At 44.3% G+C, this 26,034-nt stretch overlaps 1 protein-coding gene across 1 annotated transcript in view; it reads right to left on the reverse strand.

Moving 5' to 3' along the window:
* LOC124593974 (follistatin-related protein 5-like) overlaps window positions 1-26,034 on the reverse strand; it is a 503,257-nt gene that overhangs the window by 192,667 nt on the left and 284,556 nt on the right. Inside the window, exon 3 of the mRNA XM_047132326.1 lies at window positions 5,728-5,902. Within this exon, the coding sequence (XP_046988282.1) occupies window positions 5,728-5,902 (175 nt within the window). The remainder of the gene's footprint in view (window positions 1-5,727; window positions 5,903-26,034) is intronic.

The raw sequence follows: 26,034 nt of genomic DNA on the forward strand, positions 1-26,034 counted from the left end.
CGTTGCTCAGATTCCATCAGAACTGCTCCGAGCAGCTACCGATCACGTCGTTTTACAGATAAAGAATCTCGTCGACGTCTCCAGTGCTCATACTGAACAAATTGTGTAAGCGTCGGTTAATAATAAAATAAACATTAAGCCTTTCTCACGTGTTTGACCTTTTCTGCCCACGTCCCGTTCCTAATTCATTACATCACAGCGCCAGATATGCACCTGTTGGCCAAAATTGGAAAAAATTTATTTACATTTTAAATGGGCCCGCATTAACGCATTACAATAGCTACCAAGTTCGTTCCTACGCTATAATTACAGTCCACAATGGACCTCTGTGAGAAGCTGCATTTTACTTATAACCACCCAGTATTTCAGCTCTGGTTCCTCGGCGATGTGGTAACTGACCGGCGTCGTAACAGCAGTTCCTGTTGTGTCAGCAAGCAGCCCCTGATGTAATAAGTTCAGTCAGCACAGATACGTGCGGCGAGTGCAATAACCATTCGTGCGCAACATGTGGTGAAAAGGTATCCCAATTCGGCAGCTCTGTGTGTTCACTGCACCCTGTGTAATGTTAAAGGTACCTCGTCTCTCCACAGAATATTGCCCGGCCACGTGTCATAAACTTCGGTCCATGCCAAAAACCGAAGAGAAAATTCTGAGGTTTCAGTTCCTCCACCGTCTGGATCTTGTACGGATGCCAGTGTAATACGGGCTGCAAAAATTCCCTTACTTGTGACCATGGGATGGACAATTCTCGTGACTCTGCACGAACACTAGCACTACCCGGTGCCAGTGCTCCATGGTCAGTCGCAGCAACAGCAACTTCGTCAGTGACTTTCACCTCCCCCTTCCAGGCTCACCCATGTTTTGAGATTTCATTTTCATCTTCTTTAAATCATTTAATGACATCGAGCCTCTTCTCAGATCTTTCACTCGTCTCAAAGCAGCACTGCAATTTCTGCTGTTCACATGAAACAGTTTCACTAACAGTGTACAGTCTCTCTTCTCGAGAGCCATACTGTTCACTCACGTTATGGCTTGTCAAATAACAGCGTGGTTGTCATATAGTCTTACAAGAAGTATGACTGGATGGACAAAATTGGAACTAATTTTTTCTACCATAAATTGGTTCCTCATTAACGCAATAGAGTATCTATCAAGTTTCGCTGTCGCACGATAATTGCAGGGCAAACTGGACCTCCTTGAGTATCTACACTTTAATTATAACCTTCCAGTATTACCAACTAAACAAAATGGCAGAACCTTTGCAGAGTTCCTGACCTGGTTACTTCACATCTGAGCCACGGACTTTTTGTGTCTTACATGATAGTAACCGAAGCTGTAGCAAAACAAGGGTCCACGACACAAAAAATACTCGTCATTTTTAGTCAAAGTTGTCACAGTCTGCCAGTCATCATTCACAGGGGTGGCGGGGCGGGGGGGGGGGGGGGGGGGGAGCGGACGAAGGACTGTCCAAGAGTGTAGAGCCTAGGGGTCTATGAGTGTACGCTACTCAATCAGTCGCCCTTTCTGTACTCTACCACTGCCAGTTTCGGCCCTGTTGCTGGTGTCATGTGCAATGCTGTGGACTTAGCGGCGTCCAGCCTTCGGGCCACCTGTGGCCTACTTCAGCGGCTGCCGGCCTCCTACTCCGGCGGTCTACCGCTCGAGCACGGGACCATGCAGCTGTCTGTCACGTGTGTAGGCAAACTCCTTTCGCCCTGCCTCTACTCGTTTGGGCAGACACTTCTGTTCTGAGGTGCCACTTCTACACTGGATCCACGCAATGAGCCTGCTCGCCACGGGACATGTTATCTGTGGCTGCTCTTTTGCTTCTACGCAGTGCGTCTGCCGCTGTGGGATGCCATCTTGCTGGAGTCAAAGGCCCTGCATTGCCGTTTTCGTCATCACTTGCGGGCTGCACTACACCGTCGGCTGCGCGCGACCACGAGCCGCATGCTGACCACAGCGTCTTCCTCGCAGGCTTACCTGAGGGAATTGGCCTCTTCGAGTATTATCTTGGTGGCCCGCCCGGTTGGCCGTGTGGTCTAACGCACGGCCTTCCGGACGAGAATGAGCGCCTGGTCCCCGGCACGAATCCGCCCGCCGGATTTGTGCCGAGGTCCGGTGAACAGTCAAGTCCGTGGATGGTTTTTAGGCGGTTTTCCATCTGCCTAGGCGAATGCGGGCTGGTTCCCCTTATTCCGCCTCAGTTACATTATGTCGGCGATTGCTGCGCAAACAAGTTCTCCACGTACGCGTACACCAGCATAACTCTCCCACGCAAACATAGGGGTTACACTCGTCTGGTGTGAGACGTTCCCTGGGAGGTGCACCGGGGGCCGAACGGCACAATAACCCTGGGTTCGGTGTGGGGCGGCGGAGGGGTGAAGTGTACTGCGGTGGTCGTCGTGGGGTTGTGGACCACTGCGGCTGCGGTGGGGACGTCGTTTCTAGGTCCCCGGTTAACATACAATACAATACAATACAATTATCTCGGTGGTTGTACTGGATGAATAACGAATGAATGATTTAACAATTATGTTTCTATAACCACATGTCGGACGACTGTCAGACATCCCCTTACTCCTCCAATGCTACCCACTCCAGAGTGGTGAACTATCGGCATCGTGACCTCCAACTACCCTTTCCATCTCCAACCATAGAGGAACATCTCCGTGGCGTCTACAGCTGTAAAACTGTCCATATCGAACTGCGTTTGTCGTTTTCTTAATCACAATAAGAGGAACAAACCTTAACTACGAAAAACACCCCCACACCATAGCACCATCTCTGCTGTACTTCGTTGTTGGTACTATACATACATTGGAAGGTTGTTGTTTCCAAGTACCTTCATTTCCTCGCAGCATATTTTACTTTTTGTGATACTTATTTTGTTGTAATTTATTATCTGCTGCTCTTAACAGTTACAATATATCGGTACATAGGCTTTCGCAAACTCTTCGCTCAGTCCCTGTGTTAGTACCGAGCGAGGTGGCGCAGTGGTTAGCACACTGGACTCGCATTCGGAAGGACGACGGTTCAATCCCGCGTCCGGCCATCCTGATTTAGGTTTTCCGTGATTTCCCTAAATCGCTCCAGGAAAATGCCGGGATGGTTCCTTTCAAAGGGCACGGCCGACTTCCTTCCCTAATCCGATGAGACCGATGACCTCGCTGTCTGGTCTCCTTCCCCCCAAAAACAACCAACAACCAACCCTGTGTTAGTATTACGTCTTTGGCGAATCAGTTTGCTGTCGTCCAGTAATAGTCGTTCCCGGGTTGCAAGTCGTGTGACTTTCTTGTTTGAAGGGAATTTTCCATTAATACTCGGTTGTGAGTTGGAGTGTTACATTCGAGATTATATGGTTTTGAGAAGGAAGTCGCCTCTTCCTGGCGTATAGCCACAAAGGGGAGATGTATCTGATTAAGATTAATACAATTTATATTCAACGACAAAATTAAGTTTTGGATGTAAGAACTGGCAATGTTGATCGCTACCTGTGTAGGTATTCGATCGCGTGTTTCAGCGGAATGCGATTGGTGCGGACAGGTAGCTAATTCGGACTGCTTGGACGACAGTTACAGCATCACAGATTTCTTTATTTACTTCTTGCTACGGTAAATTCAAAGACCTTACTACTCCTGAAGCGTAAAGAATAATTTTGTCGAAGATTTCTAATTGCGTATTTGACGAATGATGTTACGTTTGCTTATAAATCCAATACTTTCAACTGTAGGTTGAAATATCCTTTCGGAGTTTGTAAAGTTTACTTTTGAATGCTTTTGACGATACAGAGTTGTTTAAACTCGGTACTCACGATTTTATTTCTACCGATAATCCCACTGCTCTTTGCGTACTATCAACTTGATTGTGGCAGGCTGGTTAGCAACCGTCTTACTTTGTGTCATGTGAAGTAACTACTGGCGGCATAGTAAATCTGATAGTAAAATCTGCTGCTGATGAAGCATGATTAAGGCATAATGGTAACAAACAGAAATCCTATGCATACTCGTAAGGTTATAGGAACAGAATAAAGTAGGTAAGTTACTGTGTCGCTGGATGGTGTCATGAGACTTGTGGTGGCGCTGCCTCACTGAACAGTGATAATAATATGTTCGAGGGCAAGTTATGTTAGAGGATCGTTCTCCTACTTAATGCACTTTACCTGAACATAGCTTGGGGCGGTATTACGACGAGATGTGTCTTTTGTGCAGCAGGTTTGTCTTTCTCTTTAGTAGTTAGATGTCCTATATCCATAACTAGCACGGCTCTCTTAGGAAGCAGAGCCCCAGGTCTGCGATTCCAAACACTAGACAGCCAGTGAACAATCACTTACGTAGCCATTCAGCCCTTTTCTTGACAGTGAATCACTAAGCGATTAGGAATGTTTTCTTTGGGCATAGTTTTTCTATTCAGAATTACATAAGGGTGTAAACTTCCACCTTCGTCTGTAAAGGCTAACATCAAACTATCATATTTTTTTATTCGTGCTTTTTCTTAATAGGATACGTTTCACCACTTTCATATCTACTGTCGTATAGCTCGGTATTTCAAAAAATAGTGTCGTTTCGCCAACATTGCCGATCTGATGGGAAGGTTATGAGTGACACTTTCGCAACTGGATGACGTGCCAATGAAAGTTAACCAATTTCACCTCGAAATCTGCTGGCATTCTCTGTGCTGTTGTAGTAATTCGTCGGAGAGAGAGGCCATTTGTCCGCGTAAACCGACAACAACCAACGTCGGCATGGAATTCTCTTTCTGGGAGACACATATTGTGACATCCAGTGCCTTCAGTTTGATTATTTCTCGTGAGATAGCCATCCCATCTTTCCTCTTATCTTGCGCACAGGAAAGAACCGTAGCTTCAAGTTCCGGATATTTGCCACATTTCGGTTCCCAGAATGATTTTCTCGTTGAAACTGCCGTCTTCCATTTTAATTCAGTAGCAATCCAGCGCTGCACATTGTATTTTTCCAGTCCATATTTCTTTCGGGCCTCTCTGTTGGTTGCAGTTTTAGCAGAATGAACAGTAAGTTTGAGGCATGCTTCGTAACTGCGCCGAATTCCTTTGCTTGAAGATACATTTCGCTCTAACTGTCGTTCGTGTTGAGGTAAATCAGGCTTTTTCAACAGTAGCCAACTGAAACTGAACTACAAGCTACGGAAACAATATTGGTAGACCTACATAATGTTAACGCCAATAAAATACAGGTAAAAGTTTGCATTATTCCGCAATAAAATGCCTTGCCGCCAGTTTCGGTTACAGACGCTAGTATTAGTGTTGCAAATGAGCACAATTTTTTTTACAGCAGGGGTACGTAAAAAGTCGAGAAAGCCGATATAAACCGCACCCAAACTTTTCGAGGGTCAAATACCGATAAAAAGTACGGTTTATTTTCGGGACAAAACGGTATTTGTGATATATAAAATAAGAGCGGTACCAGAGTTGGCTGTAGAGGGTAAAAACTGTAAAGGAAGGCAGAGATTTGAATATACTGAAAAAACTAATTGAGACGCAAGGTGCAATTTTTACTCTGGGATAAAGGAGTTGGCACAGGAGGAAAATTCGTGGCCGTCTGGTTTAACCTGTCAGAACGCTAATGCCTAAAAAAACGTATTTGACTAAGTAGCTGTGCAGATAAGAGCCAAATATATAAATCAATAATAAAAAAAGATTGTCGTGAGCTGGGTGTGTCGAGAGCTGGGGTAGCATGAGCGCGGACTCACTCTCCCTAGCGAGCAGGTCCTCGTCGTAGTCCTCAGCGTCTGCGGACTCCCCGGCGGCGGCTTCTGGGCTGCCAGGGCTTCGCGGCGGCGGCGGCGGCGGCGTAGTGGCTGGGGGCTGCGGCTGCAGCTGCAGCTGCTGCGGGGCCGCCGCGAAGTCGCGGTGGTGGCGCGACCTCTGCACACACACAAACACCGGGCGCAATGTAGCAGCTGTACAACACACATACACTACATTTTTTCCACAGTATTTCTAATCTGAGTTCAGTTATTACTACGAGGACTGTTCAATAAGTAATGCAACACGTATTTTCCTCAGCCAGTTGCGGTTGAAAAATGGGAAATTTGTTGTGGGATATGATGGAATATTCTCGCTGCAGCCCCTAAACTTTCATGAAGCTCCGATAGGAGGTGGTACTATATGCGCTCTTCAAAATGGCATCCTCAACGGAGGTGCTTTCAAAGCAACGAGTTTATTTTGGCAGAAAACCAGAACATCGCAGATATACATAGGCTTTTGTAGACAGTGAACAAAAGCACGATGAGTCGCTGGGCGTGGCGTCCGCCATCACAACAAGAACGCACTAACCTGTCCGATAATAATAAGAAAGGCTAGCCGCACGCGGCTGTAACTCCTACAGCGTTGGAACTTGGGGTCATTCTCACTAGAGGTGATCGACACATTACATTCAAATACCTCACTGCATAGCTGGACCTCTCTGTCGGTATTGCTGAGACATTCGTTCACCTGCTGAGGTACTAAAAGATGTGTGCTCGTTGTCTTCCTCGCCGCTTGTGCGTTACGACGCTGATCGTGACAATTTTTTGCCGAACATCGGCACAGGTGATGAAAGGAGTTCATCACTTCGAACGGGAAACACAACGGCAATCCATGGGGTGCCGTCACGCTAACTCTCCTCTGAAAAGTTCAACCCTCTGCTGATAAAGTCATGGTGTCCGTCTTTTGGAACTTTGAAGGGATTATTCTGCTTGATGTCCTCGCAACTAAGTGGTAAGTGCTAAGTGTTAAGACAGGAAGTTGATTGAAGAAATAACTTCAACATGTTTGTAGCCACAATGCAAACGAACTTCTCCTTCTCATACGAGTCTGCGCATCCGAGAGGACCTCACAAAACTTCATTGAAGTGTTCCTCCTCATCTCCCTTAAAGCCCCTTAAAGCCAGGATCTCTTTCCTTCCGACTTCTTTATGCTAGGCCCAATGAAGGATCACTCCGGGGGAAACAGTACATGAGTGATGGGGAGGTTATTGATGCAGCAAGACGTTGGCACCGACGTCAACCAGTAGCACGGTTCCATGCTGGCATACAGGCCCTCCAGTAAGGTGGCGCAAAACCGTCACATTGAACGGAGATTATGTTGAAATATAAGGTTTTGTAGCCAAATGAGTGGGGAATAATATGGTGTACTGGCATTCTGAATAAAACCAACGTGCTTTCAGGGGGAAAAAAATGTATTGCATTACTTGCTGAACGCCCGTCTTATCTAACCTGCACGATTATTGCAAAGCTGACTCACTTCTGTCCGACAACTAAGTCTGAAAGTGGTATGCCACATTCATTATTTTCATTAATAAAATTATTTCGCATGTTATAAACATGCAGGTACACTGGAAAGATATGCGCTATGCCGAGCTCTCAGTACCTGCACGGATAATAGCCTTTCGCACGTTTGGAAATTTGGATGACAGACACTCTCTGAGTTTTCGGTTCCATGAGCCAATGAGATTAAAGCACGGACTGTTACACCGAACTGTGGACGGCTCGGTTGAAGGAGGTAAAGTAGACAATATGATAGAATCGGTCGGTGGTCTGGAGTGGGGTACAGCGGTGTGGTGAGATGCTATGTTGATATGTAAAACTTGAATGCAACTGAAATCAGAATCCCCTGGTCACTCGTAGATAATGTGCGTATAATGTATGTCTATTCTGTTGATCGCAATGCCAGGGTTTGAGTGGTGACTTTCACGGTATTCTTAGAACCTAAGTGCATGTGATTTTGATGCTGGAGATATTGCGCTTGTGGATTAACGGCATGGGAGATCTTTGATGTATGGTACAGAATCGATCTTCCATTAGTCTACCCAAACAGTAGGGGTATCAGACACATCAGATAACCGTTCAATGAGCTTTTCAGATATTTTTAGAGGTTTATAGATTTTCTTTTGTTGCAATACTTTACTTGCTGTAGCATTTTCGTCCACGTGCTTTGTACATAAATAATGTGTGTGCCGTCGTGTATTAGTTACATTTTGGGAGCAGTGATATGTTTCTCTAATCAAATATTTTCGAAGTCATTCCAATTCAATTTTTATAATTTCTTCGCGGTGCGTCGTTTTTTATGTCTTAGAGCGTATATCACGTTATTGTATAAACTCATGGGTCTAAAACTATGAATACGAGAATGCATGTCAGTTGAGGGCATGTCTGGAATACAAATTTTTGTGTACTTTGGCTTTGGCTGGAGCACGATAGATGCATTAGAACAGGTATCACGAGGTCACGTGACCTCACAGATGATGTTAGTCAAGGCACGGAATGGTGTGTGTGTGCGCCAGTCAGTTGTATGGGATCAGTGCAGTGGATGACGAGACCTGAAAGATTGTCAGAGAGGAGCTGTTGTTTGTGGACATGCCCATGACCACACTGTGAATCAGGTAGTCCCAGTTTGTTGGACTACCAACGTAAGTTGTACCACACATTTACAAAAAATTGTGCACTAATGGTGGCCATGTAACATGGGATAACAAAAGATGATGTACAAAATCTTAACAAGAGGGGACCGAAGACGTGTCTTACGCCTTGTCAGGGACATTCGATTTCAAATCCGACAGGAGCCGCTGCTGTCTGTGAACACAGGACCATCTCAACCAGTTACTGAGCGAAAGTTGCGAACGGAACTGCATGCAGTGGACAGCTGTAGCCAGGTATCTCGCAAAAGATCGCTGCTCGCAGCAGCAAACAAAACTGCACGTCTTCAGCGAGAGAAGTAACACACAAAGTAGACAGTAACTGACTGCAGGCGTATGATGAGTCGTGATTTCGCTTCTTTTCAAATGACGCAAGGTGGCGAGAGCACCGATGTCACAGTGAGGCGTTGAACGAGCTGTGTGTGGAGAGACCCTATAACGATTGGGGGGCGGGGGGGGGGCGGTTTTCGCTTACATGAACCTGAACGAGGATGTTTATTACAACATGCTCCTTCTCCTACCTCTTCATCGTGAATTGTTGGTCTGTAACATGCAGCAAAGGGATGTTGTAGTAAAATACAATAAAAAAAGCAAAACAGGTTCTTTACACAGCGCTATAAAGCGCAATTTCCTTAAACATAAGTATCAAACACTACTTTAATAATTCTTTCAGCTTATATAAATCATGTTTGTGTTATTCATAAACAACTTTCGTACTTATCAATAATAACAACAAGGAAGTCATGCCTTTCATCATGATCAAACACGTTCTATGTAGTAAAAAAAAGAACAAAAATAATTATATAGACTATTCTTATGTTTGTGTATGTAAACTGTAGTTGCAACAAAAGTAATTGTTTTCGTTGGAAAAACCCGCGGAAGTTACACAACCACCTAAGTTTTATTAGTTATAAAATGAAATTTATAACTTGTGAAACACACAGTGGACGATGAGCTATTGTAATTAGGTGCAAAACAAATAGAAAACAAAGAGAAGTCTTCGGCCCCCAGTTTATCCCACACACATTCATTTATGTTTATTCCCCTAACTCTGCCACCAGTACTGCCGGTAATCGTACCATTTAATAAGTCATTTGTGTACTGTACGAAATATACCGAAGCGTAGTTTGGCTAGTGCGCAACTCTTCTTTCAAGTGTTTTCAGAAACTTGTCGTGGGTTGAACACAACAAAAAATGCTGTAGTTTGTCCTGGACCTAAAAATATGTATACCAAGGAAAATTGCCAAACAGCAGTACGTTTTGAGAAGTTATTTTGTTTTACGTTGACAACCAGTTTCACCATTTCAGTAATACATCTTCAGGTCCCATATGAAATTCATGCACAGACACTCAGATGTATCGGTATTAGCATATTGGAGCCATCATTATCTGGATACCGTGAATTCATTATCCGAACGCTTCCTTCGGAGACCAACTCTAGTCTCCGAAGGAAGCGTTCGGATAATGAATTCACGGTATCCAGATAATGATGGCTCCAATATGCAGGTCTTCGAAGAAAGTTGCAACGTAATTTTTACTCGTTTACCTAGGTTTCGATTCCAGTAATGGAATCTTCTTCCGTGCCGCTCACATGTGGTCCTCATTTCTGGCCGGCGTAGCTCCGTCTACGTTCGCCTTAATGGTTTTAATCTTGACAGACATAATCTTATGATTATGCGTCTTTATTGTTTTAATTTTTAATCTGTGACATTGCCAGTGTTTGGCTCTCAAAATAATTTAATTTTTTGTTCTGAAGAAGATTCCATTACTGGAACGAAACCTAGGTAAACGAGTAAGAATTACCTTGCAGCTGAAGGCTGAAAAACTGTTTAATTTCTATACATATACAGTTGCTGACGCGCTGCATTATGTTAAAGATTTGTAAACTTCGAAGAAAGCACTGGAGTAACGAATTCACGGCATCCACATACTGATGGCTCCAGTATGCTAATATCGATACATCTGACTTTGTGCATGAAGTGCATATGGGGCGTGATGATAACATATTGAAATGCCGAAACTAGTGGCCGGCCGCTGTGGACGAGCGGCTCTTGGCGCTTCAGTCCGGAACCGCGTGACTGCTACGGTCGCAGGTTTGAATCCTGCCTCGGGCATGGATGTAGGTTAGTTAGGTTTAAGTAGTTCTAAGTCTATGGGACTGATGACCTCACATGTTAAGTCCCATAGTGCTTAGAGCTATTTGAACCATTTGAACCGAAACTGGTTGTCAAAATAAAACAAAATAACTTGTGTAAACATATGGCTGTTTGGCGATTTTCTTTGGTAAATATTTGACCAGCGGTTGTCCCGCGGTCCACAATGGATCAACAGAGAAAAAATATTTACTATTTAAAACACTCTTGATCACAATTTATTTATTACGGTGACCAGTATCGACCACTACTGTGGTCATCTTCAGACCTACAAGTCGTATACAAAGCTTTAATTAGAGGGCTACATACATTAAAGAAAAAACATAAAATTATAAAGCTATAGAATGATGAATTACCAGTGAGTAAGAACCTTCTTGTGTTGGAGAATCACTACTGGAGAAACCAGTACACGTCTTACAATATTTTTAACGCTTCTTAATCGACAATAGCTGTTAAATAAGCTTAGTGTGTGTTTATTTTTTATTTCTTGACAATGTTCTTTTAACTAAGAAATTTTTCATTGCTATCCGCCTTATTGGTTAGTAATCATATCATGCCGTCAGAAGTGGGCGGAGCTTCCATTATATATAGTAAGACGTGCACTGGTTTCTCCAGTAGTGATTCTCCAGCAGAAGGAGGTTCTTACTCATTGGTAATCCATCGTTTTATAGCCTTATAACTTTATGTATTTTGTTTAATGTATGTAGCCCTCTAATTATAGCTTTGTATACGACTTGTAGGTTCAAATGGCTCTGAGCACTATGCGACTTAACTGCCGAGGTTATCAGTCGCCTAGAACTTAGAACCAATTAGACCTAACTAACCTAAGGACATAACATACATCTATGCCCGAGGCAGGATTCGAACCTGCGACCGGAGCGGTCGCTCGGCTCCAGACTGTAGCCCCTAGAACCGCACGGCCACTCCGGCCGGCCGACTTGTAGCTCTGAAGATGACCACAGTAGTGGTCGAAACCGGTCACCGCAATAAATAAATTGTGATCAAGACTGTTTTTAAGTGTAAATATTTGTAACACATTGATCACTGTCACTCCCATAATGTATTCAAAAGTAATTTAGAGAAAAAATATGTGGTACGCCTATAAATGCGCAAAGGTGAAGCTGCAGAGACGGCTGTCGCTTCTGGCAGGTGTCATATGACGGACACGGGCTCGCGACTAGCATACAAACACCATTCTGCCTGACAGCGTGACAACGCAAAGGCGGTTGAAATACGTCAGAGGCGGCTGCGGCAGCGCACTAGGAGCAAAGTGGCGGCGCGTCGCAGGTGGCTCCTTATAATGCGGCTGGGTTGTCAGCCAGTTGAGGTGGGCGCCAACAGGGCGCTGGGCCAAATTAAACGCCAAGTTGCGCGCGACGGCGGCGTCGTGCGGCGCGGTGTCGCCAGGCGGGGGCGCCAGCCTTAATACTCCCCGGCGAGGCGGTTCTTCCCCGCGGCAGCTCGCGGCGCCCGGAATGGCTAATGCGCCCGAGACCAGGTGCGCCCGCGGCCAATAAGGTGGCGCCGACGGCTCTCGCACGGCGAAGGCGGGCACGGCTACGTGCGCAAACTCGCCCCCGGGGAAACTTGCTCCTTACCGTACCGCACTGCACCTCGCCGTAGCGTCCCGTTTACGGCGCGGCCCACGGCGTGTCGCTGTGTTTACCGACTACGGCCTCTGCTCGTTGCGCGTCGCGTTTAATCAACCGGCGAGCACCCGAGTTGGCTCTCCTGACGAAATTTCACCGTTTAGTAAAAAAGCGCTGGCGAAACGACTCGACACGTAGATCAACAAAATTCCTATCCTCCACGGCAGCGAGCTTTTACGGGTACTGACATTATGCTGTGCAAGAAGACTTCAAGTTCTCCTACACCTGTATACTTATTTTAAACACAGAACGTAGCTGCTGGATTATCGAAGCGGAGAAAAAGCAAAAAATATGTTGTTTTAGGTGATAAACAGTCCAAGCTGACACTCCATCATCATCTACATCTACATCTACGTACATACTGTGGTGTCACGGCCAGACACCACACTTGCTAGGTGGTAGCCTTTAAATCGGCCGCTGTCCGTTGGTATACGTCGGACCCGCGTGTCGCCACTTCAGTGATTGCAGACCGAGCGCCGCCACACGGCAGGTCTGGTCTAGAGAGCGTCCCTAGCACTCGCCCCAGTTATACAGCCGACTTTGCTAGCGATGGTTCACTGTCTACATACGCTCTCATTTGCAAAGACGACAGTTTAGCATAGCCTTCAGTTACGTCATTTGCTACGACCTAGCAACGCGCCATATTCAGTTACTATTCTGAACAGATAATATTGTGAATCATGTACCGTCAAGAGCAACGTTCATCATTAATGAATTAAAGTTAAGTATGAAACTAATTACGTCCACTTTCTGAATTCTAATTCCTTGTCATGTTCCAGACCTCACGTCAGTATAGTTCTTCTCTCCTCACGCCAGCCTGCGTGAGCTAAAACGCATGCATTTCGGCCTCCTCTAGTAACACTGTGTTGGCTCTTCAGCCAACACTACACATACTCTACAAGCCAACGTATGGCGCATGGCGGAGGGTACCCTGTACCACTACCAACCCTTTCCCTTCCTGTTCCAATAACAAACGGAGAGTGGAAAAGCGACTGCCTATATGATTCCGTACGAGCCCTAATCTCTCTAATCTTATCTTCACAGTCCTTACGCAAAATGCACGCTTGTGGTAACAGAATCGTATCGTCGTCAGCCTCAAATGCCGGTTTTCTAAATGTTGACAATATTGCTCCCCGAAAAGAACGTCGGCTTCACTCCAGTGAGTCCAGGTTAGTTCCCGAAGGATTTTCGCAACACTTGCTCATTATACGACTCTGCCGATAACAAATCTGACACCTCGCCTCAGAAATGGTTTGATATCCTTCTTTAATTCGGCCTGCTGCGAATCCCAAACACTCGGACAATTGTCAAGAATAGCTTGCACTAGCGTCCTATATGCTGTCTCCTTTACAGGTGAAACACACTTTCCTAAACTTCTCCCAATATGCCTATTACAATCCTTACATGATCATTCCATTTCATATCGCTTTGTCCGCCGCTCGTGGTCTCGCGGTTGCGTTCTCGCTTCCCGAGCACGGGGTCCCGGGTTCGATTCCCGGCGGGGTCAGAAATTTTCACCTGCCTCGAGATGACTGGGTGTTTGTGTTGTCCTCATCATTTCATCATCATCCAGAAAAGTGGCGAAATTGGGCTGAGCAAAGGTTGGGAAATTGTACGGGCGCTGATAACCGCGCCGTTGAGCGCCCTACAAACCAATCATCATCATCATCATCATCATGATATCGCTTTGTAATGTTACGCCTAGATAGTCCTTCGACATGACTGTGACAAGCAGCACACCATTAAGGCTGTGCTCCAGCGTTATGGGTTTGTTTTTCCTACTCATCTGCATTAACTTACATTTTCCTACATTTAGAGTTAGTTACCATTCATGTCATCATCTACAAATTTTGTCTACGTCAGAATGAGATTTTCACACTGCAGCGGAGTGTGCGCTGATATGAAACTTCCTGGCAGATTAAAACTGTGTGCCGGACCAAGACTCAAACTCGGGACCTTTGCCTTTCGCGGGCAAGTGCTCTACCAACTGAGCTACGGAAGCACGACTGATGCTTCTGTAAAGTTTGGAAGGTAGGAGACGAGGTACTGGCAGAAGTAAAGCTGTGAGGAAGGGGCGTGAGTCGTGCTTGGGTAGTTCAGGTGGTAGAGCACTTGCCCTCGAAAGGCAGGTCCCGAGTTCGAGTCTCGGTACGGCACACAGTTTTAATCTGTCTACGTCATCTTACATTTTCCTACAGTCACTCAACGACGACACCTTCCCATACACCACAGCATGACATGGTGTCTGATGGGAATGACAATGAATGGAAAATGCACTTAATGTCGCACCCATCAGCTACTGTACCCAGTATCGGCTTGGAGTACGAGAATAGTGTGTGAAGGGAGAAATATCCCTAATTTTGAAGAGACACCATCAGCGTACGAAAGGGAAGGAAGAAAGAGGGGCGGGTGAAGGCACTCGGGGGAGAGGAAGGAGCACTTGACCCTCCTGGAATCTGAGGCTCAGACTTCCTTGATCATTACAAAAGTCTCACGCATTTCTAGCAATGATTGCCTGCGTTTATATTTAACCACAGATTTAGGACTGCCGATAGCAACTGGCGGTATTGTGGCCTTAACAGTTGTGAATGGGCTGGATTTGGGCGTCACGCTGTTCACGGGTTTTTACGCCGTTCACTTGGCACGGCTGCGGCTTGGACACTGTCCTGCAGTCAAAGTGCATGCGAACCTTCATGTAACCAATCCGAAATAGCGCCTCGAATCAGTTAAAAGAAATTATTTGGCCTTTGGCGTTAGCCGTTTAGCCAGGGAAGTAAGTAATTAAAATTGTTATTCAATATCACTTACGCAAAACAGACGTGTGAAATAATGCAGCTTAAACTTCACGATACGTTTCCTGCAACTGAAAGATATTTTTTCATTTCACTGCTTGGAATATCATAATAACAAAGAGCGATAACATTCACACGTGCTTTGAGCAGTCCTCCGTACATATAGTGTTTGGATATGCCAAACTTACACTGTCCTATTAAGTTCTAATGTTCAAATGTGTGTGAATTCCTAAGGGTCCAAACTGCTGAGGTCATCGGTCCCTAGACTTACACACTACTTAAACTAACCTATGCTAAGAACAACACACACACCCATGCCCGAGGGCGGACTCGAACCTCCTGCGGCAATGGCCGCGTATCAGTGACATGGCGCCTCTAACCGCGGGGCCACTCCGCGCGGCTCCTATTAAGTATCCGGAGGCTAGCGGACATTAATATGGGTTGTGTCCACCCTTTGTCTCTATGACGGCATGAATTCTGCTGGCGACACTTTTGCGACGTGTCTGAATGAGGAGTAGCAGCCCATTCGTCTTTAAAACTCAACCTACAGAAGATCCATTAAACGTATTCGCAATTGCGAATAATGAACATCATCAACTGTAGAATGGAATGACGACAATGAAAATTTGTGCCGGACCATGACTCGAACCTGGGTTTCCCACTTATCGCGAGAGGTCGCGGTACTATTTGGATATCCCTGCACGACTCACTACCAAATCCAAACTTCCATATGTCGTCAACCATGCGTCTACGACCTGGACTCGTATATTCATTATGTATATTGCCGTTCGGGTCAGACGTTGTAATTGAACTACAGAAGGTAGTGATGTTCTTACTCATCATCATCATCATCTTGGACAGTTTCCAGCCACTGGCTGGGTCTGTCGGGAACACAAGCCTCTCTATCGTGTTCTGTCTTTCCACCATTCCCCCTCTTCCACCTTCGTCCAGTTCTCTCCTCTTCTCGTCACACATTCCTTCACTCCCTTCACCCATCTATCTCTTGGTCTTCCCCTGGGCCTCTTCCCAGTAAGTGATGTTCTTACTGCCAGATCAAAACTTCCATATGTCGTCAACCATGCGTCTACGACCTGGACTCGTATATTCATTATGTATATTGCCGTTCGGGTCAGACGTTGTAATTGAACTACAGAAGGTAGTGATGTTCTTACGTACATCTGAAGGCTATCGTGGCCGTTGTCACTAAAGTTAAAATCTTCTGGATTGTTAGGCCCAGTCATATTTCCTCTAAAATAATCGACGTTTCGACCCCTCTACTGAGATCTTCTTCAGGATGTTTCTGTGTCCACTGTTGCTAGAACACTGTCAGAGCTTTAGTGATGTCCTTGTCTGGAGCGAAATCGGCGTTCGAACTCACCCCCTAAGGCGTTCCATTGATTTCAGGTCGGAACTCTGGACAGGCTTGCCCATGTCAGGAATGTTATTGTTCATAAACCATCACCTAGCCTTATGAAAGGGCGCATTGTCGTACTGATTCAAACAGTCACCGTCTCCGAATTGTTTCTCCAATGTATCCAGCACACAATGGTGTAAAAAGCATTCATATCCTTTCTCAGTCAGCGTTTTCTTAAGCAGAATGGTGGACTACACTATAACCACGAAAAGCCATCCATGCCGTAACACCACCTCCGTACTTCTCAGTCGTATTTCTCTGTCACACCACCAACCGTCGACTTCGGCAGCTTTAGAAAGACGGAATTGTTACTCGGGTGACATGCTACGAATAACCCATGTCCGAAGTCCCTGAGCACTCCAGGGTGAACTATTCTGCTGTTACTACTTCTCTATTCGCGGGTCCACCTCCCGTGATATCTAGTGCTGAATCCTGCATTAGATAGGGGTGTCCGGGTACTGTTGACGAGGTAGCTTATGAAGTCCGAGGGACACTGCAAGGACAGGTAGCCACTCATACGTGGACGTCAACAGCTTACCTCACCGGTATCCGTGTTGCCCATCGTTTTAAGTTAGATTCTATCAGACGGCCTGTTGTGCATGGGGATCTCGCTCGAGTAAATATTTCTCTACATTTCCATCTGAGTAGTTGCTATATAGCCTCGTGTTTGGGAAACCGGGTGTCACTGGCGTGGCAGACACGTATGATATGTATCTCAAAGACCATTGATACAAGGAGGTGCTAACGGTACACAAAAGTCAGCGTCGTCACACATGTCTCAAAAGTACTAAGCAGTATTCCACATCATCACATGGATTAGAAATTAGCAGAACGTCTATGAAATAGACAGGGAGGAATTCGTTGCATTTATGGAACACGAGATGCACTACTCACTTTTCGATTAGCCTTGAGAGAAATCCTTGAGGCTCAACAGATCAATCTTGATCGCTTTCATGGGCACAGCTGCATTAGCTGCAACAGGCTTGAGCCGTGGCGGCTCGTCCCTATCCATCGTTGCTTTCGTCTCTTTGGTTAGACGTCTCGCGATGTGGTTGTGTGGCGCTCGGGGCTGAAGACGAGTGTAGTGATGAGGAGTTCACGGAGGGGCGAGCGCACCGGGCCTGGCGAAACCGCTTAAAAGGAAGCGTGCCTACCCAACCTGACACTGTCGCAGAGGTTTTTTTCCCTTGGCACTTGCCTTGGCACTTTTTTCCCCCTCTGCCCTTTAAACCGCTCTTCTTTCATGCTTGATTTTGTCAAGCTTTTTCGACCACTTATATCACCCAGACGTGCCCCTATTAATAGGTAATCTTACCCAGACGTACGGATAACATCGCAGTTCCTAACTCCCGCGATCTCCTCGATTCAAAATACTAACAATGCACAGGTGACAGTAGACATTTTGAGTTGGTCACTATGCTTGTGCGAGCGTGGAGGGGCTCACACCTACTGGGCATGTTGCACGCCAGTGGCAGCTCCGCGGCTTGTGGGGGCTGGCAGCACCATGCAGTGGTCACTATCCTGGTGGCCGTGCCGTATTTTGGTTGCTCATTGGCCGACGAGTAGGAATGATTTTGTAGGCCTTCTGTTTGTCCATTATACCAAATTTTCGGATAAACGAAGCTGATCTTCTGGTAGCGAAAGTATGACTGTCCCGAATCCTGCATCCAAGCATTGTAATTGCTCCCTCTTGCATGCGAATAGCCTGTACTGAGACTGTATTTGAAAAGACTGCCTTCACCTACTTTGGCTCCGGTTATACGTAATGTGACGTGGTTAAGGCTGCATGTGAGCGATTTTTTTTTTTTAATTCATGCCCTTATTTTTACTGAAATTGGTGGAAATCTTGGTGTGTCCTACTATTGCCCACGTGGACTGTCAAGTTCAAACTCTGGTTACGTCACTGTAAGGTTGTTTTGCTGCGTGTATCTGATCTGTTATTTGCAAGTGGTCTCACTGCTGGAAAGGTGGTAAACTGTAAGATAGTCTTCTGGTCCAGACTGTATACCAATTAGGTTCCTTTCGCAGTATGCTGATGCATTAGCTCCATACTTAACAATCGTATACAACCGTTCGCTCGACGAAAGATCCGTACCCAAAGACTGGAAAGTTGCACAGGTCACACCAATATTCAAGAAAGGTAGTAGGAGTAATCCACCAAATTACAGGCCCATATCGTTAACGTCTATATGCAGCAGGATTATTGTGTTCTAACATAATGGATTACCTCGAAGAAAACGGTCTATTGACACAGTTAACATGGGTTTAGAAAATATCGTTCCTGTGAAACACAAGTAGCTCTTTATTCACATGAAGTGTTGAGTCCTATTGACAAGGGTTTTCAGATCGATTCCGTATATTTGGATTTCCGGAAGGCTTTTGACACTGTACCACACAAGAGGCTCGTAATGAAATTGCATGCTTATGGAATACCGTCTCAGTTATGTGATTGGATTTGTGATTTCCTGTCAGAGAGGTAACAGTTCGTAGTAACTGACGGAAAGGCATCGTGTAAAACAGAAGTGATTTCTGGCGTTCCCCAAAGTAGTGTTATAGGCCCTTTGCTGTTTCATATCTATATAAACGATTTGGGAGACAATCTGAACAGCCGTCTTCGGTTGTTTGCAGATGACGCTGTCGTTTATCGACTAATAAAGTCATCAGAAGACCGAAACAAGCTGGAAAACGAATTAGAAAATATATCTGAATGGTCCAAAAAGTGGCAGTTGACCCTAAATAACGAAAAGTGTGAGGCCATCCAGATGAGTGCTAAAAGGAACATCTGGCTACGTCACGTTCTGTAAAAAGAAAGAAACAGAGGCCGTTGCCCATACCATCGTCTTCCCTTTCATCTACAACCAGTATTTTACATGAGCATTCGTTATGGACAGCAACAATGAATGTCCCCAATATTGAGTGGTTACTGTGAGGTATGCAATGGGAAGTTCGTTGCTGTTACAACAGACGAAGTTCGAAATATGTTGGCTGCAGGCAACACTTCGTATCAACGATATCCGCATATAGCCAGCGCACATGGCACGGCACTCAGAATCAACCCACTGACAAAAATGCTATGGCCGTAGAAGCTCTCCATGAACTTAACCGTGCAGTCAAAAAGATAATTAACTTTTAAAGCGCAGCCATGATACCAATGGAATACTGGAGGCTAAGACGAAAGAGAAATACGGCACAGCACCTGTGACAGTTAAACTTCCATCTCTAATAACATGAACTGCTGTCGGAGTTAACTTGTTAACGAACAGGGAACTATGCTGGAAATAACTGTTTGTCTCGATATGCAGTTGGACACAGCTGTGAATACTGCATGTTAGAGGACGAGACATAGCAGGAGGAGACTTTGCGGTTAATGAAGCCTTTGGATGGAGCTATAACGCGAACGGAAGCAGGCAATAACGTTTTGTCCGAAATATACGAGCTTTTTAGTGTTACTTCAGATAACGTATTCGCAGTGCTGAAGGAGACCAACCAGTTATAAAAACTGCTGTGAATCGTAGGAAGGAGCTTAAGTGCAAAACTATCCAAGTGGTAGCAAACTTCCATTTCCGACGGTATAAGGAAGGAGTTGTTATTGCAAATGAGGAAAGTCGAGCAGTGGACTACGTAACAACACCGAGGAATTTCCTGTAACTTGGTTTCGGAATTATCAGGGCAAATCTAGCAGAATTTCAAGCTGGTGTTGCCTTCTTTTCTACAGATTGTCTCTGGCTTGCTACTGATCAATTGTCACCGTCTAGCTGGTGGTGAGGATTTTGCACTAAGCAACCTTTGAGCCCTTTGGCATCCAGGATTTTTAAATGTAGCAGTAACATCCACTGCGGCAAAACGCAACTGGCTTGCTCATGGTCGGCTTCGCATAAAAGTCGGAAATAGCTTGACTCCAGTACGGACAGAAACACTTATGTCAGTGCAGTGGAACGTCAGATACTACTCTGATCCAGCAGATATACAAGAAGATATCTTTCATTCGTATAGTATATTGCAAACTGTGCCAACGACTTTGTTAGAAGTGATATCTCGGTTCAGTGTATGGAGAAGTGATACTATCTTTTGTTTGCTGCAGTTGTGTCTTCAGGTGTAAAGCTGTCGCCGGGAATGAAGAAAACAAACTGTTTAAATAACACTTTTGTATTTAAAATAATTACCTCACGCGATAACTGTAAATTCTGTCCCTAATATATAGAATATGAGCCCTACAAATGATTTGTTTTACTGATAGAACTGTGGCTTTTTGGTGAAACATTGTACATCGTATTATCTAAACGAAATCCTACGTTGCCTCATCTCAACACTCTTGTCCACCTCCTTAGCCGAATGGTCAACGTGACGTAACCTCCTGCGACGGACCCAGGTTCAGATCCCGGTACTTGCAGGGATTTTTCCTTGGTGCGAGGACTGGACTTTGGTGCACTCACCCTCGTTACGCCAATGTTAAAAGTTCATTATTTTTGTACGCCCTAAGTTTCGCGTTGGAAATTAGTTATACACAAGAAAATGGGCTTACAGTCCGAAAAAACATGGCGTATAAAAATAAGTTTTGTGAAACAAAGCAAATAAATGTATCGTTTAGTTTGGATAACAGTTTTTTTTCTTTTGTTATTATACTCTCTCAACTTCACCCAATTGTATCACTTCATCCCCGTTGTTGAACGGTCATAAACAAAATTTTTGTTTTAAACCAATGTTCCTGCACCGGTCTCGTCTCTGCTATAGCTCTAGAAGAATCACAATCTTCTCATTGGGTAGAATGAATCATAGGATATTAAATATAGTGTAACAGGGATGCTTTTGGTCTCCATTATTATTTAATTTGTGTATCCAAATTGCAATGAAGGAATTGTAGGAAACCAGCAGCAGCGGGATAAGAATTAATAGAAAATGATTCAAAACCACCCATTTTGGAGATCCCATTGCTTTACTGGCAGAAAATAAGACGAACTACAGAAAGTGCTCTTCCAGATGAATCAGATATTAACAGAGAAGTGAGAAATGAACATCGACGGAAACAAAAGAACTGTGAAGTACATAAGAGATCGAAAAAAGAATGCATTCCTGCACCTAGATGGCGAAAAGTTGGCATAAGTTAACTTCAGGTTCGTCGCAAGCTGTATGACAGAAGATAGCAGAAATACAACAGATAACGCATAATCGAGACAAAAGAATCACATCTTCACATAATAACACTAGTGCCATGAAACAGAGTGTCACTGACTATCACGAAACGACTCTTAATGATCAATTGTTGGAGAGTATGTCCGTCTGGGTCAGCAACTTGGACACTGAGAAAGGCGAAAAGGATATACTGCGAGCTTTCGAGTTGTGGTCTTCGACAGCAAAAAAGATACCATTGATTGACAGAGTCTCGAACGAAGAAAAGTAAGAACAGGACAAACAAGGAATTTACTCAAAATGAATCTCTGCCAGAAAGAACGACAAGGCTAGCTAGATTTAATGAATACTTGTTGTTACTGTGCGACTGCTACGGTCGCAGGTTCGAATCCTGCCTCGGGCATGGATGTGTGTGATGTCCTTAGGTTAGTTAGGTTTAAGTAGTTCTAAGTTCTAGGGGACTGATGACCACAGCAGTTGAGTCCCATAGTGCTCAGAGCCATTTGAACCAATACTTGTTGTTAGTATGGACAACTCCACCTGGGCTAATTGGCACCATCCCAATAGCTACTTTGACAAGTATGCTGTTATATTCATTTAAATCACGTTTTATAATTTGCATGTTTATATTTAAAAGACGATCTGTATTTTTATAAGTATGAAAAGTAAAAGAAAATATGTAATTAATAAAATGAAATTTGAAGGCAGCGTCACGAACACTAGAGCCACTTGCCGACTAAAACTTACATTTTTGTGAAAAAAAAAATCCAAGCTGTTAGTTGATGCCGCAATTAGGAACAGGTTTAATTATTGGCAGAAAACCATATTTTATATTTTATAAGCTTTTTGGTGAGTGTATCTATAAAAATATCTTTTCATCTATTACCTTTATTAGTTTGTTGTTTTATAGCGAACGGCTGACTCTCTTTATATTCCTTTCATCTTACTTCCAGGTTTCTGAAACGTCGTAATAAATAAATACATTTTAATAAGCCTTCTCGACGGTATCATTCACAAAACATTCACAATGATCGCGGACTCATATAGGAAATTCATCTCCTTTATCTACAATATGATTTATTTCCGTCACGCCAAACAAGTCGTCCGGTCGTAGATACTTAGTGTGAAGCCGGTGTGAAATGATAGATGAAACTAATGAAATGGACGTAATACTACCGCGGAACTCTTTAATGAGTTGGAAAAACTTATTGGTTGCTACATCAGCGAAAGTCCAAACATGATTCACGTTTAAAATTGTTATAAACTGAACAATAACGCAGCGGACATAACGCTTTTCCCGGCGTATACGTTACTGCTGGTGGCGAAATAAATACAAAGGATCTGAAAGTAATGTATGAGAAGTGAATCTTCCAGGACAATAAACGAGCATGTATCTTGAGCGTCTTATTCCCATGCAGATTCGCTTTCGCACCGAACGGCCTTACGATATGGGGGAAGTGAAATACGGTTATGTGTTGTCAATTTCAGTGAAGAAGTATAGACGTTGTTCAGCGAAAGTGTAAGCGATAGCGGTTAGCCGTGTTGGAGAGCTTTCTCCGACGCATAAATCTGTGTAGCAATGGAAGCAAAAGAACACGCAGAGGAAACGTTTTGGAAACCGCGATAGCTAACACGAAATAAAGAACAGAACACTAAGCTAGCAGTCTTCAAGTGGCACACTGCACGAAATAACAGAGCGAAAAGAAGATATCAATGTTACATAAATATTCTTATTATATTTCTGTTGTATGTCAAAGGATTACTTTCGAGATTTTCGTTCCTGAAATTGTCGAGAAATCAACATTTGCAGTCGGTTAACAAGTTAGAACGTACAGCTGCGTGGCACGTGTTCCAAATAAACAGGACCTTTAAGAAGGATAATAGCGTATAACGTGATATTTACGTAAAATATAAATAACAGACGCACGCAACCAGTCATTAAACTAAGTTTTTAATTGCGAGGCGTTTCAGGAGCTTTGCTCCATCAAGAGGTGGTAGTTTCGGTGGTTAGGTACATCTTTTCCGGGAAAATCAACAAGTTCCAAATATCTGCAGCTCTTTACATCCTTACTGTGTACTGTTTACAGACTTTACCAGTGCTACTCGATTCAGCCAACCGAAGATGCGACCGTAGCGGGAACGAAGGAGGTCACGTGACATACGTACAACCGCGTTCCAACTGGAATCAGTGAGCGGAATTACCTTCCACTGCAAGTGTCGGAAATGATCGCGAAAAATCTTTTCGCAGGCAGCAGCGGAGACCTGTTGTTAAATTTATTGACAGTCGGATACAAAAAGGAGCTGATGAAAATTACGACGGAACGTGCATCTAAACGTTGTAGTTTGTGGCGCAGGAAACGATAGGAGTGGTAAATGCCTGGAGGTTCTGGCAACGTAAATACTTCTCAGCTTCAATACTATTTATTAATAATACAACGCAGCCAAGCAGAGAGCATCATCCTGAATAAAAAAATAAGGAATTATTAGTTGCGCTCAACTTCAACGAACAAAACCCGAACAGTATATCTTACATTAAAAGTCAACTTGACAAAAATTTTGATAGTTGCTTTATGGTGTGGGGAGGCATCATGTGCATAGGCGCGCTGACTTCCCAATATATGAACACGCTACACTCACCGTTCATCGTTACTGTGACACTGTACTCCTTTCCAATGTGCGTCTTTTCAGGGATGCATACGACCCTGGATGAAAATGGGCGACCGTGTCGAACAGTGCAGTTGAAGGAGCTCTTGGAACGAGAGAATATTCGACGAATGGACTAGCCTGCACGTTGACCCCGACTTAAAACCCATGGAGCACATGTGATATGCGTCCAGATGAACGAGCGTCAAGAGACTGTCTACCGTGATGGAAGATGAATGGAACGTACCACGAGAGGTCTTTACCAACCTCGTGGACAGCATAGGAGCACGTTGCAGAGCGGGAACTACCGTATGTGGTGATCACACAACCAATTAAGAATAATATCCTGCCCTTTGTGATGTCTAGCATCATAAATCGTGGTGATCTAAGTGTAACCCTCTTTGGCTAAAAATGCCATTACTGTTGTTTCACTGCGTACTTCTTTCAGGCACCTTCTGTCCTGTTCTGTACTTCAGCAGTTCCTTCTATGTATGGTCCAAGTTTTATCGAGGTATGTTACTTGTGACACATCTTATGTAAGTTACTTTCATCCTTAAATTTTGCACACCAGAGTAAGTCATTTCCTTTCTTCTAGAATGCCTGCTACATAAGCCGCTTAATTCATTTTTAATCGTTAAAATTCCGATATCGTACTGCGTACTTTATATTTACATCCGTTGTTGCAGTTTTGTGGCGTTCTCCAAGTAAAACACGTTTTGGAGAATCAAGACATGTTTGAAAAGAGAATGTTCTTACTTGTTGCAAACGAAGAAAAATAGGGAGACACGTGGCGCTGTTCGTTGGGAGACACCGGGCGTTAGGTTCAGTGGCCAAAAAGAAAAGGGTTTTCCACCTTCCCATGTGTCGTTTGTCGCAAGTGTAGTTGTAGTGTGTAGTAGACTGAAATGATTATGTGTACAGTACGGTGTCGTGTTTCTGCTGCTTGACGAATAGTACCTACGGGACCTCAACCGACAGATTGATCACAATCTATAGTATCACACGCCTCCACTATATGAGACACTGTGGAAAGGTTTGGAATTATCCAGAACATTGCCACAAAGTCTGTTGGTCAGGAATCTTACTCCACGATCTCTCCTCCACTTGGTGGCCAAATATTGGCAGTGAAATTTCCTTCCACCACCAGGCATAGAGTCGCGCGCCACTACATAGTCCTGCGTTGTGGATCTCGGCCACGGATGTGGATTGAAAACGAAAACAAAAATCGTTATGAAACTAGGCCAAATTTCGATGGATATTCGTCAGTGGGAAACAGTAGAAAAGAAAGACGTATGACCGTTCGGATTTCCAGATTTATACATCTGAATGAAACAGACAATTTAATTAAAAACTCATATGAAGCGATGGAAATTAATTTGATACTCGATCTTCTTCACTACGTAACGTATCAACATAAACATGTTTAAATGATATCATTGTCATTCCTGGGCCTGACCGAGAAAATTTCTCCTTGTGTTCGTAGTCTATTTATCGAAAGTCTGTGCTAAATAAGACTATCGTGATAAAGACAACATAAATGACATTTGAACACAACTGTCCTCAGATGACACTTTTTACGTCAAGTGCTCGGAACTCCTGCCTCAAAAATCGCCACAAAGACGGTATTTCCGAAAAAAAGTGGTTCGTGCACTCCCTCGAAAATTCTCGGACATCTTGTGAATGACTGTCGCTGCCTCACAGCACGTTCGTTTATCGTTAAATAATCCTTCGTCGTCGATTATTGGCTGTAGTTTTGTACCTGCAGCTGCACAGCGCTGTATTTTCGACCACTGCCTATGTTACGTTCTGAAGCTGAAGGACTTG

This window comes from Schistocerca americana, chromosome 1, assembly GCF_021461395.2.
Source record: "Schistocerca americana isolate TAMUIC-IGC-003095 chromosome 1, iqSchAmer2.1, whole genome shotgun sequence".
Taxonomy (NCBI): domain Eukaryota; kingdom Metazoa; phylum Arthropoda; class Insecta; order Orthoptera; family Acrididae; genus Schistocerca; species Schistocerca americana.